Below are 16158 nucleotides of genomic sequence, written 5' to 3'. Positions count from 1 at the left end.
TACTTCGCATATTTCGGACTAAAGCTTGGAGATCAAGATAAAGCTTGGGCGCCTCATAAAGTGTGCAAACGGTGTGTTGAGGACCTCCGAAATTGGTTCAAGGGTAAGAAAAAAGCTTTCCGTTATGGGATTCCTATGGTATGGCGAGAGCAAAAGAACGATAGTGACGATTGTTACTTTTGTTCATGCGATGTGAAAGGGTATAGTTCAAAATGGAAGCATTCCATTTCATACCCCAATATTAAATCAGCAATTCGTCCCATCCCCCATGGCACAGATATACCAGTACCCAAGGCCCCTGCTACCTTGGAAGAGATAACTATGTCCGATGAAGGTGGAGTCATACCTGAACCAGATGAATCAAGTTCTGACTTTGAAGATGATACAAGACCAAAATTGGTTTCCCAGGAGGAGATGAATGATTCGGTAAGAGACTTACATCTTCCCAAAGATGCCGCTGAGTTACTCGGCTCAAGGCTCAAAAGCAAGAATTTATTGTTGCCATCAGTGTCTTTTTCATGGTTCAGACATCGTGAAGACGAGTTAGTTCCTTACTTTGCCCAGGAAAATAAGTTGGTTTATTGCATCGATGTCGAAGGTTTGATGGGTCAATTCAAAATCCAAATATGATTCAGCGCAATGGCGTCTTTTTATAGATTCTTCAAAAAGAAGTGTCAAAGCAGTTTTACTCCACAACGGCGGTTTTTATGCTTCCATCCCTGTAGGTCATTCCGTACACCTCAAGGAAACCTACGAGAACTTGGAATTGGTTCTTCGTAAACTTAAATATGAAGACCACGGTTGGCAAGTGTGCGTGGATTTGAAAGTCTTGAAACAAGCTGGGTATACCAAATACCCTTGTTTTCTGTGTCTATGGGACAGTCGAGACTGACAAAATCACTGGACCAAGAAGAATTGGCAGCCGAGGGTGCTCACAGTTGGTGAAAAAAATGTCCTTCGAGAAACTTTGGTTCCTCCCCATAAAGTTTTTCTACCACCTCTCCACATCAAATTGGGATTGATGAAGCAATTCGTAAAATCACTTCCAAAAGATGGAGAATGCTTCAAATACTTGGTCGCCAAGTTTCCAGGCCTCTCAGAGGCAAAATTGAAGGAAGGTGTATTCGTCGGACCAGACATTAGAAGGCTTATAGCTGATCAAGAGTTTATCAATACCATGACGCATCCTCAAAAAGAAGGGTGGATTGCATTTAAAGAGGTTGTAGAGAAATTTTTAGGCAATAACAAAGACCCTGACTACAAACAAATCGTCGGACGAATGCTGAAAGAATTTCAAGCTTAAGGGGTACTTTGCACACTACGACATCGCAGCTGTGATGTCGGTGGGGTCAAAACGAAAGTGACGCACATCCGGCGTCATTGTCGATATCGTAGTGTGTAAAGCGTTTTTGATACGATTAACGAGCGCAAAAGCGTTGTAATCATATCATCGGTGTAGTGTCTGACATTTTCATAATTGCGCGGCAGCGACGGTACGATGTTGTTCCTCGTTCCCCTGCGGCAGCACACATCGCTGTGTGAGAAGCCGCAGGAGCGAGGAACATCAGCTTACCTGCGTCACCGCGGCTCACGCCGGCTATGCGGAAGGACGGAGGTGGGTGGGATGTTTACGTCCCGCTCATCTCCGCCCCTCCTCTTCTATTGGCCGCCTGCCGTGTTACGTCGCTGTGACGCCACACGAACCGCCCCCTTAGGAAGGAGGCGGGTCACTGGACAGAGCGACGTCGCAGGGCAGGTGAGTGCATGTGAAGCTGCCGTAGCGATAATGTTCGCTACGGCAGCGATCACAAGATATCGCTGCTGCGACGGGGGCGGGGACTATCGCGGTCGGCATCGCAAGCATCGGCTTGCTATGTCGTAGTGTGCAAAGTACCCCTTAGATTGCCTGATGAGTTTGAAAGTGCATTTCCTCCATTCCCACCTTGACAACTTTCCTGAAAATGTGGGAGCTGTGAGTGAAGAGCAAGGTGAGCGATTCCACCAGGACATTAAAGAGATGGAAAGAAGATACCAGGGAAGATGGAGCATTACAATGATGGCAGACTACTGTTGGACGCTTCAGAGAGACATTACAGATGCTACTCACAAGCGTAAATGTACCAAGAGAAGCCTCACAGGGAAGAAGAATCGATTTTAGTGTGTGTTAGTGAGCTAATTGCAGTTAAAAAAATGATTTTCATGAAACATTTGTAATAAAAAATTATTTTTAGGAGTCTATTTTCATTTATTTTGAGGTATTGTCTTATTTAACATAGTTACTTAAATTGTCAGAAAACGTGATGTCCTATGACAAAACGGAGTCATTTTCGGATTCAATGCACTCAAAAACATAAAGATTATGTGGAATAACCAAAACGGCTCTCGAAATTTTTTTTTTGCAGGCCTGTGTAATCGTTCATGAACGCTGCTGCGCAGAGTGCCCGGCCCCACCATAAAGAGCAGAGTGCTTCTGTGATGGTGGCACAGGGCAATCCTTATTTCCAGAAGTTGTACTGTGTGCACATGTGCGTTTATGTAGATTTATCACTAAATTTTTATATATATCTGACATCCACGTCGTGAATGAAATGTGCAGCTCTTTTTAAGGCTCCATATTATGTTAGGTCGATCACCTTTACACTAAATGGACTTTGTTTTTTATTCATCCTCATGTATAAAAAAAAAAATTCAGTATAGCAAACCTAAATGCTGATTCTCACATGTAAACAAAACCTAAGATAGAAACAAAATGAGGATATATATGTGTGTATGCAATATATATATATATATATATATATATATATATATATATATACTAGAAGGTGGTCCGATTCTACGCATCGGGTATTCTAGAATTTACGTATTGTGTAGTTAATGTATGATTTTTGTTATATATATATATATATATATATATATATATATATATATATATATAGATGTTGTTGTGTGTAGTTACCAAGTGTTTGTGTAGGGCGCTGTACATGTTCTGGGTGTTGTCTGGGTGTGGCGGGGGGTGAGAGCGGTGTTGCGTGTGTTGCGTTGTTTGTGGAGCGCTGTGTGTCTGTAGCGTTGTGTGTGTGTGTGTGTCTGTGTTGCGCGGTTTGTGTGGGTGTGGTGTGTTTTGGGGGGAGGTATGTTTTGTGCAATGTGTGTGTTGTGCGGTATGTGCGTATATTTATGTATGCCGCGGTGTTTGTGTGTTGGGTGTTGTGTGTGTGTGCAGCGTTGTCTGTGTGTGTGGGTGTCTGTGTAGGGCGGTGTTTGTGGTTCCCAGTGTGTGTGTGGTGTGTTGTGTGTGTGTGTGTGTGTTGGGGGGAGGTGTGCACATCCCATCGTGCTCCATCCCCCATGCTGCGCACCCCCCATCGTGCTCCATCCGCCATGCTGCGCACTCCCAAACGTGCTCCATCCGCCATGCTGCGCACTCCCAAACGTGCTCCATCTGCCATGCTGCGCACTCCCAAACGTGGTCCATCCGCCATGCTGCGCACTCCCAAACGTGCTCCATCCGCCATGCTGCGCACTCCCAAGCGTGCTCCATCCGCCATGCTGCGCACTCCCAAACATGCTTCATCCGCCATGCTGCGCACTCCCAAACGTGGTCCATCCGCCATGCTGCGCAGTCCCAAACGTGCTCCATCCGCCATGCTGCGCACTCCCAAACGTGCTCCATCCCCCATGCTGCGCACCCCCCATCGTGCTCTATCCCCCATGCTGCACCAGCATCAGCCTCTCTGCCCGCAGCATCAGCCTCTCTGCCCGCAGCATCAGCCTCTCTCCTCCCAGCATCAGCCTCTCTCCTCCCAGCATCAGCCTCTCTCCTCCCAGCATCACCCTCTCTGTCCCCAGCATCAGCCTCTCTCCTCCCAGCCTCAGCGTCCCCCAGCATCAGCCTCTCTTCTCTCAGCCTCCCCCCCTCCCAGCCTCCCTCCTCCCAGCCTCCCCCAGCATCAGCCTCTCTCCTCCCAGCCTCCCCCTCCCAGCCTCCCCCAGCATCAGCCTCCCCCAGCATCAGCCTCTCTCCTTCCAGCCTCCCCCAGCATCAGCCTCCCCCAGCATCAGCCTCTCTCCTCCCAGCCTCCCTCCTCCCAGCCTTCCCAAGGATCAGCCTCTCTCCTCCCAGCCTCCCTCTTCCCAGCCTTCCCCAGCATCAGCCTCCACCTCCCAGCCTCCCTCAGCATCAGCCTCCCCCAGCATCAGCCTCTCTCCTTCCAGCCTCCCCCAGCATCAGCCTCCCCCAGCATCAGCCTCTCTCCTTCCAGCATCAGCCTCCCCCAGCATCAGCCTCTCTCCTCCCAGCCTCCCTCCTCCCAGCCTCCCCCAGCATCAGCCTCCCCCTCCCAGCCTCCCCCAGCATCAGCCTCCCCCAGCATCAGCCTCTCTCCTTCCAGCCTCCCCCAGCATCAGCCTCCGCCTCCCAGCCTCCCCCAGTATCAGCCTCCGCCTCCCAGCCTCCCCCAGCATCAGCCTCTCTCCTCCCAGCCTCCCCCAGCATCAGCCTCTCTCCTCCCAGCGTCCTCCAGCATCAGCCTCTCTCCTCCCAGCCTTCCCTAGCATCAGCCTCCCCCTCCCAGCCTCCCCCAGCATCAGCCTCCCCCAGCATCAGCCTACACCCTCCTAGCCTCCCCCAACATCAGCCTCCCCCAGCATCAGCCTCTCTCATCCCAGCCACCCCCAGCATCAGCCTCCCCCAGCATCAGCCTCTCTCCTCCCAGCCTCCCCCAGCATCAGCCTCCCCCAGCATCAGCCTACACCCTCCCAGCCTCCCCCAACATCAGCCTCCCCCAGCATCAGCCTCTCTCATCCCAGCCACCCCCAGCATCAGCCTCCCCCAGCATCAGCCTCTCTCATCCCAGCCACCCCCAGCATCAGCCTCCCCCAGCATCAGCCTACACCCTCCCAGCCTCCCCCAACATCAGCCTCCCGCTCCCAGCCTTCCCCAGGATCAGCCTCTCTCCTCCCAGCCTCCTCCAGCACGCCGTGCTCCTCTGCCGACACTCACAGATCCGATCGCATACACTCACACACACACACCCACCCGATCGCATACACTCACACCCACCCGATCGCATACACTCACACCCACCCGATCGCATACTCACACACACCCGATCGCATACACTCACACACACCCGATCGCATACGCTCACACACACCCGATCGCATACACTCACACACACCCGATCGCATACACTCACACACACCCGATCGCATACACTCACACACATCCGATCGCATACACTCACACACACACACACTGACGATATTGCACATACGCGCTCACACGCACAACATCCGGAGATACCACATGCTTCTGGCCATGTGATCCTCCGGCAGGTCCTGGAAGCTCACAGCACAGTATCGCCGCCGAGAAGCAAGCGATATCTCCGGATGATGTGAGTGTGTGGATGCGATGTGATGTGTGTTTGAGGTGTGTGTGAGAGTGAGTGTGATCTGATGTGTGTGTGTGTCTGTTGTTATGTGTGTGCGTGTGGATTTTCCGCCGCTGCAGGACCTTGATGCACTGGTAACTATGCTACCATGGTTACCAGCGCATCCCGTCCCCCACTTGCACGGGAGCGCACACAGCATACGGCGGCAAACCCCAGCAATGCGAGGGTTTGTGTCGGCTGGGTTGGCGGCGTATGCTGGTGTGGGCTCCCGGGGGTACAGCACTCACCTGGGAGTCGTGTCTCCGTGTCAGTTCAAGGGATGCATGCGGGGGGCGGGGCCAGAGCGAGCGTGCATTGCGTGAGGGGGACGTGGCGTGGCCGAGTTGCCAATACGTGCAGGGTGCCGGGGCGAGAGGCCAATCCGTGTGGGGGGTGGAGCCTATGCGAGCGGCCGGCCAATCCGTGTGGGGGGGAGCCAGGGCGAGCGACCAATCCGTGCGGGGGGGGCGGGGCCATGGCGAGGCCAGCGGCCAATCCGCTTTGTGTCACCGTAAGGACACAATTTTGGAGCAAGACAGACAGACAGACAGACAGACAGGCAGACAGAATAAGGCAATTATATATATAGAGATATATATATATATAGATATATATATGTATATGTATGTGTGTATATATATATATATATATATATATATATATATATATATATATATATATATATATATATATATATATATATATATCTCTAGATATACAAATACTATATATATATAATATATTTATACATTGTTTTTTATAAAAAAAAGTACAAAAGTCATCCCAATGCAGCGAGGTGTAGCGAGGATGATCCTGGCATCTAATATATATTAAAATCTCACCTTGTTTCAACCGACCTCAATGTACATGGGGCAGATCAAGACCATGGCACGACTGTTCAGACATCTGCCCATGGGAAGCTATATAAAGGCCTAGCTCAAAAAGGCACTTTTACTATATACTTGCAGCAGGGTATGTGCTCATTTTCTTTCTATCTCTGGTTTTGTTTGTTAAATGGTCACAGTGTGCACACACTCCTATATGCTGCATGTGTACAAATGGATGCGCCAGTTCCTTTGTTTGGTTTTGCTGGATTTTTTGGCAGCAGATTTTCACCACAGAGCTCACCCCTTTACTGTGTAGGGTAAGCGATAATGTAGATATCTTTGTATCATCTTGTATCTGATTCTAATAACTAATACAGATGTGGATATGATCTTCATACCCGTTTGCACGTTCACAAAAATTAGTGTACTCCACATTATCACATTGTTATTCTGCCATAGGGCTGGCTACATGAGTTTGACAATGGCTCTTCAATTTTTTTATTAGATTGCCCTAAAACCAATGTTACCCTATGCCGATTCGGCATAAGAAAAAAATCGCTGTGAGGAGCAGCGTATATCGGGCGGTGCGCACCCATACAAGTCTCAAACATCGGGCTGCACTTGGATGTCATAACAGCGCAATCCGATATAAGCAGAGACAGACAATGGAGACGATGGAGACATTAATTTCTCCATCTTCTCATCACCTGTGATCTGATTCTCGCATTTGAGAGGATCAGATCACAGTAGATGACAGTTGGCAAACGCTCACAGCAGAGGTCAAGCTTGGTGTCATTGGTATAATCGGGCTGATTCTCTCACATTAGAGAACATACGCTTGTGTGCCTCCAGCTTTAGATTAGGGCTGCATTTTTTGGACCCCCGCCCGAAGTGAATCTAGCTTGAGGAAGTCCTGATATTATATTTCCCATTCCCATTGAGTCCACTTCTTCTTTGGTAAGAAAGCTGCATGAGAAATTGCTGTTATGTGATTTCACCATTAATATGCAATTGTATCGTGTCTTCCCTTACAATATTATGTTCATAATTAATCTCTTATGATTGCAGGTATTGAGGGAGTTATAGATGCATATCGCAAATGTCTCCCTCAAGTAAAACTATATGGACCCACCAACTTTTCTCCAATCATCAATCATGTGGCCAAATTTGCTGCAGCTGCTAGTCAACAACAGACGGCCTCTGTAAGTGTGGGTCGGGGAACATGCAGTCATCTCAATCCTGTATTGTGTGTCAATCCTGCAGATTTTCTATGTTCTCTGACCTCTGGCTAATGTCCATAATCTCCTATGGCACTTTACCCTGGTCCTTAATTGTATAAGGTGTAAACAGAGGGACCCTATTGATCACTATGGGGTCTGTTTCCTTTCCGTTATGAACTTTACTTAAGACTTTACTTAAGAACTTTAGTTTTTCATTCTAAATACTGATACATAACGGAGCCCATACAGACCCCAATAATAATCATTGGGGGTCTCTCTGCTTCCGTTTCGACCAGTCATGCAATAAATCCATTTTGCCCAAGAAGAATCCATTTGACTGTTCCTCAAAATGTAAAAGAGATATGTGAACTCCAAATGGAAGTGTGAACATAAGGGTACTTTACACGCTGCGATATCGCTAGCGAGCGTACCCGCTCCCGTCGGTTGTGCGTCACGGGCAAATCGCTGCCCGTGGCGCACAACATCGCTTACACCCGTCACACGGACTTACCTTCCCTGCGACGTCGCTCTGACCGGCAATCCGCCTCCTTTCTAAGGGGGCGGTTCGTGCAACATCACAGCGACGTCACACGGCAGCCCTCAAATAGAAGTGGAGGGGCGGAGATGAGCGGGACGTAAACATCCCGCCCACCTCCTTCCTTCCGCATTGCCGGTGCAGGCAGGTAAGGAGATGTTTGTCGCTTCTGCAGTGTCACACACAGCGATGTGTGGTGCCACAGGAACGAGGAACAACATCACAACGTATGAGACAACGATTTTTGGTGTTTGGACGACCTCTCCAAACCAACGATTTTTGTCTCTTTTGCGATCGTTTAAGGTCGCTCCAGCCTGTCACATGCTGTGATGTCGCTAACGACGCCGGATGTGCGTCACAAACACCATGACCCTGACATAAATCGTTAGCGATATCGCAGCGTGTAAAGCACCCTATAGCCTAATCTAACATTGGATACAATTTCCAAATTCAAAGTATATTGAGATTGACTGACAGTGTTTATTTTCTTTATTTCTACAGTCTTTTGCCTATTTGCTCAGTTTGACCCAAAATTAGACAAATTTTCTGTTTTGTTATTTCATAGATGGGTCTCCAAATTTCTTCCTGTGTTTTGGATATCTTGTCCTTTGTACTTCTTCTCAGATTTATACCTATTCCCATATGTGACTTGTCTCTCATGTCTCGGTGCCTCCAGCAGAACCGTATTCACATATGTTAATCTGTCACTATTTATTTCACAGCAATACTTTGTGCTCATGATTATAACCGATGGGGTGATAACTGATCTCGATCAGACTCGACACGCTATCGTAAACGCCGCCAAACTCCCAATGTCCATCATAATAGTTGGCGTTGGAGATGCAGACTTCAGTGCCATGGAATTTTTGGATGGAGATAATGGAGGACTACGATCACCTACCGGGGAGATGGCCATAAGAGACATCGTACAATTTGTGCCTTTCAGGAAGTTTGCACAGGTTTGTCTATCGCTTAAATGTTCATCGCACACAGCGATGAATGAATACATGAACTCTATTGCTATACAGGTTAAAAATGGAAAGTACTTAGCAGAGGCATAACTAGAGTACTGTAGTGCTGCTGTTCCTGCAGGGACGCCGACCTACTCACCGCCTCGGCTGGGTCCCATTCTCTCCTGCTGCTGCGGTGCCTCCCATGTGCTTGGCTGCCTCCATCCCCTCCTGGGATCTGTACATGCCGCACAGGATTTCCAGGGGGGCATCTAAGACGTGCGTGTACGCACCAGCCCTCCTCTTACATTGCCTGTGTGCCATTTCTTGGAAATGCCTTTCAGCCCATGGCTGAGCAGCACTGTGTATTTGAGGCACCCTACTATTAGGGGAGTTACCTGTGCAACACTATCAGTTAGTCAAGTCCTGAGCTCCTGTTCAGTTACCCCTGTGTCCGTTTCCAGCATCTGCCTTCCCATACCTGTCTATCCTTGCTTTGCCCACCAAACCTGTCCATACCCACCTGCCTTTCTGTCCCAGTCATCTCACCTGTACCTACCTGCATCTGAATCCGTACTCAAGCCTGTCTGCTGTCCTGGGGGTCAGCTGTCACAGTCCTGGTCACTGCCCTGGGAGTGGTATCTAGCGTCCACCTCGCAGTGGGCGCTTAGTTAAGCTTGGGTCCCCCTGTGGTCCACTGGGTGCACAAATCCACTCGCTGCCCCTACACCGGCCTCGAGCATTACAAGTCCCATGGGCCCCGATGCACAATTTGGACATGCTTTCCCTGCATGTTGGTCAGATGTATGGGCCCTAGTAGAGTTCTAAATTCTAGAATGGCGTGAGTTTCCCCCACTCCCCCATTATGTAGTAATGTCCACAATCCTGTACTAATGTCTCCTATTCTGGTCTCATCCTGGTAAAAATATAGAAATCAAACCAAAGAGGTGTCAGCTCACCTTATCCATTCATTCTTGAGAATCCTCTACGCTGCATGGATCATGTCAGGGAAAATGCACAATCAGACAAGAGAAGCACGCAACCAACTCAATGTGTACCTAAATATTGATGGCCCCTACTACTAATGGATTTGTGAACCTGTACAATAATTTAATACCAAAGGTGTCTGGGCCCTTTTTTTTAAATTTACCTTATTGTAATACTTTTTGAAGAGGCCTCAGGGGCTCAGCCCCATATCCATACACCTTTCCCAAACAAGGTTTTAGTTATGGGCTACGCCTGGTTTCTTTTCTCTTCCCTAGGTCAGATGAAGCCTGTATGGCTCATATTTACTCATATTCAATCATATTTAGGTACACCTTGATTGAATAGTTGTGCTTTTTATAAAAAAAAAGTCAACTAAGCACCTTATATTTTTAACATGTATAGCAATATTGAAGTTCATGTATTCATTAATCAGTGTGCTGCCACACTGTGTATGTATATATCTGTATATTGGCCTCATAGCAGATTTGTGCACGTGCAGATTATTTTAATACTACAGATGTACAGGTCCGATTTTTAAAAAAAATTATTTAGTAATTAATGCTAAATTGTGAGCATGCTCCTGGTGTCTGTGTGACATCTCATACTCTGAGCACATAGTTATCTACCTTTTTTCTATATCAAATATTTGGGACATTACATGAATTCTATCTACTGGGTCTGTTTTCCTGGCTTGAGGGATCCTGTTTCACATGCTGGGCAGGAGACTGTATCAATAGCAGATCAGTGGGAATTGTAACTACAGGCAAAAACAGAGCTATTGGCGTAGTGACCCATGACTCTCCTTTGCAGGACAACCAAGGGTTAATTTAGTGCAGGGTGCAGAGCGGGCTTTTTGTGGGGTCAATAGTTTAAGGGGTGGGTTAGAAGGGCCATGGGAGGTCAGAAGGGGTGATAAGATATATATAGGTTCAAGGGAGAGAGGGGGGGCACCATATCGGCGTGAGGCACCAGCAAAGAAGTGCCCACCCTATGTTTAATCTTTTATGAGGGAAGAGCTGAGGTAACGGTTTTCTAGCTTGTTTGTTTAGTAATTTCGGCGAACAGTGGCGAGTGAGGTTCTTGGAGTTGGTGGAAAAGTTGGTGTGGGGGTGGTACATCGGATGTGTGGGGACCACCCCCCTTCATTTATTCTAGGCTGATAATTGCCTGGCGGACTTTGGGGCTCTCCAGGGTGGGGTCCCCTGAGAGTCGGTTAGGGATAAGGTTTTCCGGCAACAGAGTTGCCCCCGAGCTTGTGGTCGCGGCTGGGGGCAAAAATGCCAGATGGTTTATAAATAATATTTCTTTGTCGCTCCATTGGGAGACCCAGACAATTGGGTGTATAGCTTCTGCCTCCGGAGGCCACACAAAGTATTACACTTTAAAAAGTGTAACCCCTCCCCTCTGCCTATACACCCTCCCGTGGACCACGGGCTCCTCAGTTTTATGCTTTGTGTGGAAGGAGGCACACATCCACTCATGCGTTCTCATAACTTAGTTGTCGGTTGGAAGAAAAGAGGTCCCCGGCATGCTCCCTTCTCACCCCACTATGTCGGCGGTGTTGTTAAGGTTGAGGTACCCATTGCGGGTACAAAGGCTGGAGCCACATGCCGTTTTCCTTCACCATCCCTTATGCGGCTCTGGGAGAAGTGGGATCCTGAGCGGTCATCCATTTACTGGGACCGTGCTCCATCCGCAGCCCCTGGTGGAACCTGCCGGACCGGAGCCTTTTCAACCCCAGGGACCGGGCCCTGCTACTTAAAGGTACTCTGTGTCCCCATTGGGGACTGTACAGGGAGCGCACCTTCTTCCCGGAAGCCGCGGTAGTCGTAAGACTGAGGAGGCAGGTGGACTTCCGCGCCGACCGGGCCTGCTTGTCGGACGCGGCCTCAAATTTAGTCCCCGGCTTCACCGCGGCCTAGTCGTGAAACTCCCGCCCCTGGGCCTGCCTGTCAGGGGTAAGGGCGGGATTACCGACATGATGTTGAATGTGACGGCTGGAGCATCCTGCATGTCTTCCTCCCCCCTCACTGGCCACTGTGGGGACCCCAGACGGTACCCATTGCGGGTACGGAGGCTGGAGCCACAGGCCGTCTCCTTCACCATCCCTTATGCGGCTGGGAGAAGTGGGACCTGAGCGGTCATCCATTTGCTGGGACCGTGCTCCATCCGCAGCCCCAGGTGGAACCTGCCGGACCGGAGCCTCTTCAACCCCAGGGACCGGGCCCTGCTACTTAAAGGTACTCTGTGTCCCCATTGGGGACTGTACAGGGAGCGCACCTTCTTCCCGGAAGCCGCGGTAGTTGTAAAACTGAGGAGGCAGGTGGACTTCCGCGCCGACCGGGCCTGCTGGTCGGGCGCGGCCTCAAATTTAGTCCCCGGCTTCACCGCGGCCTAGTCGCGAAAATCCCGCCCCCGGGCCTGCCTGTCAGGGGTAAGGGCGGGATTACCGACATGACGTCGGATGTGAGGGCTGGAACATCCTGCATGTCTTCCTCCCCCCTCACTGACCACTGTGGGGAACCCAGACTCCCGCTCTTTGCTGGCGCCGCCCTCGGCCCCACTCCTCCCCTGAGAGCTCCGGCGGCCATTTTCTGGCATTCTGCCGGTGGGTGCTTCTCAGGGGAGCTGAGGGTGAACACAGCACCCGCTGCTGGTCCCCCTAGGGTGCCGGATACATATGTATATATTATATATATTTCTGTTCGGACAGACTGTATACCCTTTGTTCACATTTACCTTCAGTGGTCACTCTCCTAGGAGACAACAGGCACAGGTTTTTCTCGCGGTCTGTACCTCTTGTGGGGTTATGTTACCCGCGGGATTCACCTACCCTCACTGTGAGCAATGCTCGACTCCTGCCTCGCTTGCTCAGCCGGAGCCTCGGGCACTGGTGGGCCCCTCGGCTCATGTAGACCCCCCTGCTCCCCCTGAGCAGGCTGCAGGGACAGAGTCACCGGTGTTGGCCCTCAGTCATTTTCATATGATCAAATGGTCTTCTAAGCTCCTTGAGGCATTGCAGTCCAGACTGGACCTTTCACAGGCCCTGGTCCTGTTAGCTTGTCTCATCCAGGCCCCGCTCGGTTAGCGCCGCAGCGCGCTCCCAGGTTGAGCCCTAGGTCTCAGGCGGAGGACTCCTGCCCGGACCGCAGTCCAAGACCGGCTAAGCGGTCTCGCTGGGACTCTTCCCCGACTTCCTCACGCTGCTAGGGATCCCAGCTTGAGGACTCTCAGGAAGACGAGGCGGACGTGGGAGCTCAGGGCTCTGGCCCTGACTTCACCCTTAACCTTGATACTCCTGAGGGGGACGCCTTAGTAAATGATCTTATCTCGTCCATCATCCAGGTGCTGGTTCGCTCTCCTCCGCCTCCTCCTGTAGAGGAGTCGGCTTCTCAGCAGGAGAAACTCCAGTTTCGGTTCCCCAAACGTACACGCAATACGTTTTTTGATCACTCTAACTTCAGGGATGCTGTCCAGAAACCCGGAGCGGTCCCGGACAAGCGTTGGGTTAAACGTCACACTGACACGCGTTACCCCTTTCCATCTGAAGTCGTTAAGAGTTGGGCTCATTCTCCCAAGATGGATCCTCCAGTCTCCAAATTGGCTGCTAGGTCCGTTGTGTCTGTTGCAAATGGCTCATCCCTGAAGGATGCCACTGACAGACAGAGCTCTTGGTGAAGTCCATCTATGAGGCCACGGGCACGTCTTTCGCCCCGGCCTTTGCAGCCGTGTGGGCTCTCCAAGCAATCTAGGCTTGTCTGAAGGAGTTTAATGCTGTCACATGGAATTTTGCTCCGCATGTTCCGTCTTTGACTCTCGGGCATCAGCCTTTTCGTCCTGCGCCATGAACGCCGTCCTGGACTCCACTAGCCGCACGGCTGTAGCATATGCTAACTCCGTGGCAGTTCGCAGGGCCATGTGGCTGCGCGAAAGGGAACCAGACTCGGCTTAACTGGTTTGCCTTTTTTCTGGCGACCGTTTATTTGGCGAACGATTGGATGATATTATTAAGGAATCCAAGGGAAAGGTCTCCTCCTTACCCCAGTCCAAACCTAAGAGACCTCAGCAAAGAAAAATCCAATCGAGGTTTCGGTCCTTTCGTCCCTCCGCCAAGCCACATTCTTCTTCGTCCAACAGGCCGGAGAAAGGCCAGAGGAACTCATATGCGTGGCGGCCCACGTCACGACCCCTATAGGCCGCAGGGGGCACTGCCTCCAAAACGGCCTCCTCATGGCTCTCGGCCTACCCTAGCCGCATCCCCGGTCGGTGGCAGGCTCTCTCGCTTCGGCGGCGCCTGGTGGCCACAAGTTCAAGACCGATGGGTGAGAGACATTCTGTCTCATGGTTACAGGATAGAGTTAAGTTCTCGTCCTGCGGCTCGTTTCTTCAGAACCTCTGGGCCCCTTCTCAGGTGGCGTGTCAACACGTCGCTCTGGCGACTCTCCAGGGACAAACCGCTTCCTCTGCAGGCGGGGGTGCAATCACTTCTTCGGAGTCAGTCACACCCCTTAAGGCGCCTCATGCACTTCCTGGGGAAGATGGTTGCAGCTATGGAGGCAGTGCCGTTCGCGAACCAAGGCGGCACTCGCAGTCGTCAAGCCTTCCAGGAAGTCCGGCGGATTCTGCAGTGGGTGGAAACCACAGGCTCCACCATCTCCGCAGTTCACATCCCGGGCGTAGAAAACTGGGAAGCAGATTTTTTCAGTCATCAGGGCATGGATGCGGGGGAATGGTCTCTGCACCCAAAAGTGCTTCGAGAGATCCATCGCCCCTGAGGAACGCAGGACGTCGATCTCTCAAGGTCCCGGCCTTCATGGCACGGTCTCAGGATCACAGACCTCTGGCAGCGGACGCTTTAGTCCAGGATTGGTCGCAGTTTCGACTGCCTTATGTGTTTCCCCCTCTGGCGATGCTGCCCAGGGTACTACGCAGGATCAGGTCCGACTGCCGTCGCGCCATTCTCGTCGCTCCAGACTGGCCGAGACGGTCGTGGTATCCGGATCTGTGGCATCTCACGGTGGGTCAACCGTGGGCACTTGCAGACCACCCAGACTTGCTGTCACAAGGCCCGTTTTTTCCATCTGAATTCTGTGGCCCTCAACTTGACTAAATGGCCATTGGTCCCTGACTCCTAGAGTCTTTAGGGTTATCTCAGGATGTCATTGCCACCACGAGACAAGCCAGGAAGCCAACGTCCGCCAAGATCTATTACAGGTCTTGGCAAGTCTTTCTATCCTGGTGCGCTGATAACGGCTTTCCTCCATGGCCGTTTGCCTTACCCACATTCCTTTCATTCCTACAATTTGGAATGGACAAGGGTTTGTCCCTTGGCTCTCTCCCTAGGGCCAAGTATCCACGCTCTCCGTGTTTTTTCTTTCAAAAGCGTCTAGCCAGGCTTCCGCAGGTCCGCACATTCCTGCAGGGGGTCTGCCACATGGTCCCACCTTACAAACGTCCGTTGGAACCCTGGGATCTTAGCAGAGTCCGGACGGCTCTTCAAAAGCCGCCTTTTGAGCTGCTGCGGGATGTCTCTCTCTCCCGTCTTTCGCAGAAGGTGGCCTTCCTAGTGACAGTCACATCTCTTCAGAGAGTGTCTGAGCTTGCAGCGCTGTCATGCAAGGCTCCCTTCCTGGTTTTCCACCAGGATAAGGTGGTTCTTCGTCCTGTCCCGGAATTTCTCTCTAAGGTGGTATCTCCTTTTCATCTAAATCAGGATATCTCCTTGCCTTCCTGTTGCCCTAATCCAATTCACCAGTGTGAAAAGGTTTTGCACTCTTTGGATCTAGTGAGAGCACTCCGGTTCTACGTGTCTCGCACGGCGCCCGTGCGCCGTTCAGATGCGCTTTTTGTCCTTGTCGCTGGCCAGCGTTTGGACTCTCAGGCCTCCAAGTCGACCTTGGCTCGGTGGATCAAGGAACCGGTTCTCGAGGCCTACCGTTCTTCGGGCCTTCCGCTCCCTTCAGGGCTGAAAGGCCATTCTACCAGAGCTGTAGGTGCGTCCTGGGCATTGCGGCACCGGGCAACGGTTCAGCAGGTGTGTCAGGCAGCTACGTGGTCTAGTCTGCACACTTTCACGAAGCACTATCAAGTGCATACCTATGCTTCGGCAGCGCCAGTCTAGGTAGGCGAGTCCTTCAGACGGCAGTTGTCCACCTGTAAGAGGGGGCCGTTTTCGGCTCTTCTTATTGAGGTATTCTTTTACCCACC

The 16158-nt window shown here is 51.0% G+C and overlaps 1 protein-coding gene across 3 annotated transcripts in view; it reads left to right on the top strand.

Annotated features, from left to right (window-relative positions):
- The window catches only part of CPNE3 (copine 3), a 132554-nt gene that overhangs the window by 107316 nt on the left and 9080 nt on the right, over window positions 1-16158 (top strand). For all 3 annotated transcript variants that reach the window (XM_075353114.1, XM_075353113.1, XM_075353115.1), the window contains exons 14-15: window positions 7328-7461; window positions 8737-8973. In XM_075353114.1, coding sequence (XP_075209229.1) covers window positions 7328-7461; window positions 8737-8973 — 371 coding nt within the window. The remainder of the gene's footprint in view (window positions 1-7327; window positions 7462-8736; window positions 8974-16158) is intronic.

The sequence above is a fragment of the Anomaloglossus baeobatrachus genome, chromosome 6 (genome assembly GCF_048569485.1).
Source record: "Anomaloglossus baeobatrachus isolate aAnoBae1 chromosome 6, aAnoBae1.hap1, whole genome shotgun sequence".
NCBI classification, from domain to species: Eukaryota; Metazoa; Chordata; class Amphibia; order Anura; family Aromobatidae; genus Anomaloglossus; species Anomaloglossus baeobatrachus.
The sequence above is the reverse complement of the archived record's forward strand: the minus strand, read 5'-3'. Positions and strand labels throughout refer to the sequence as shown.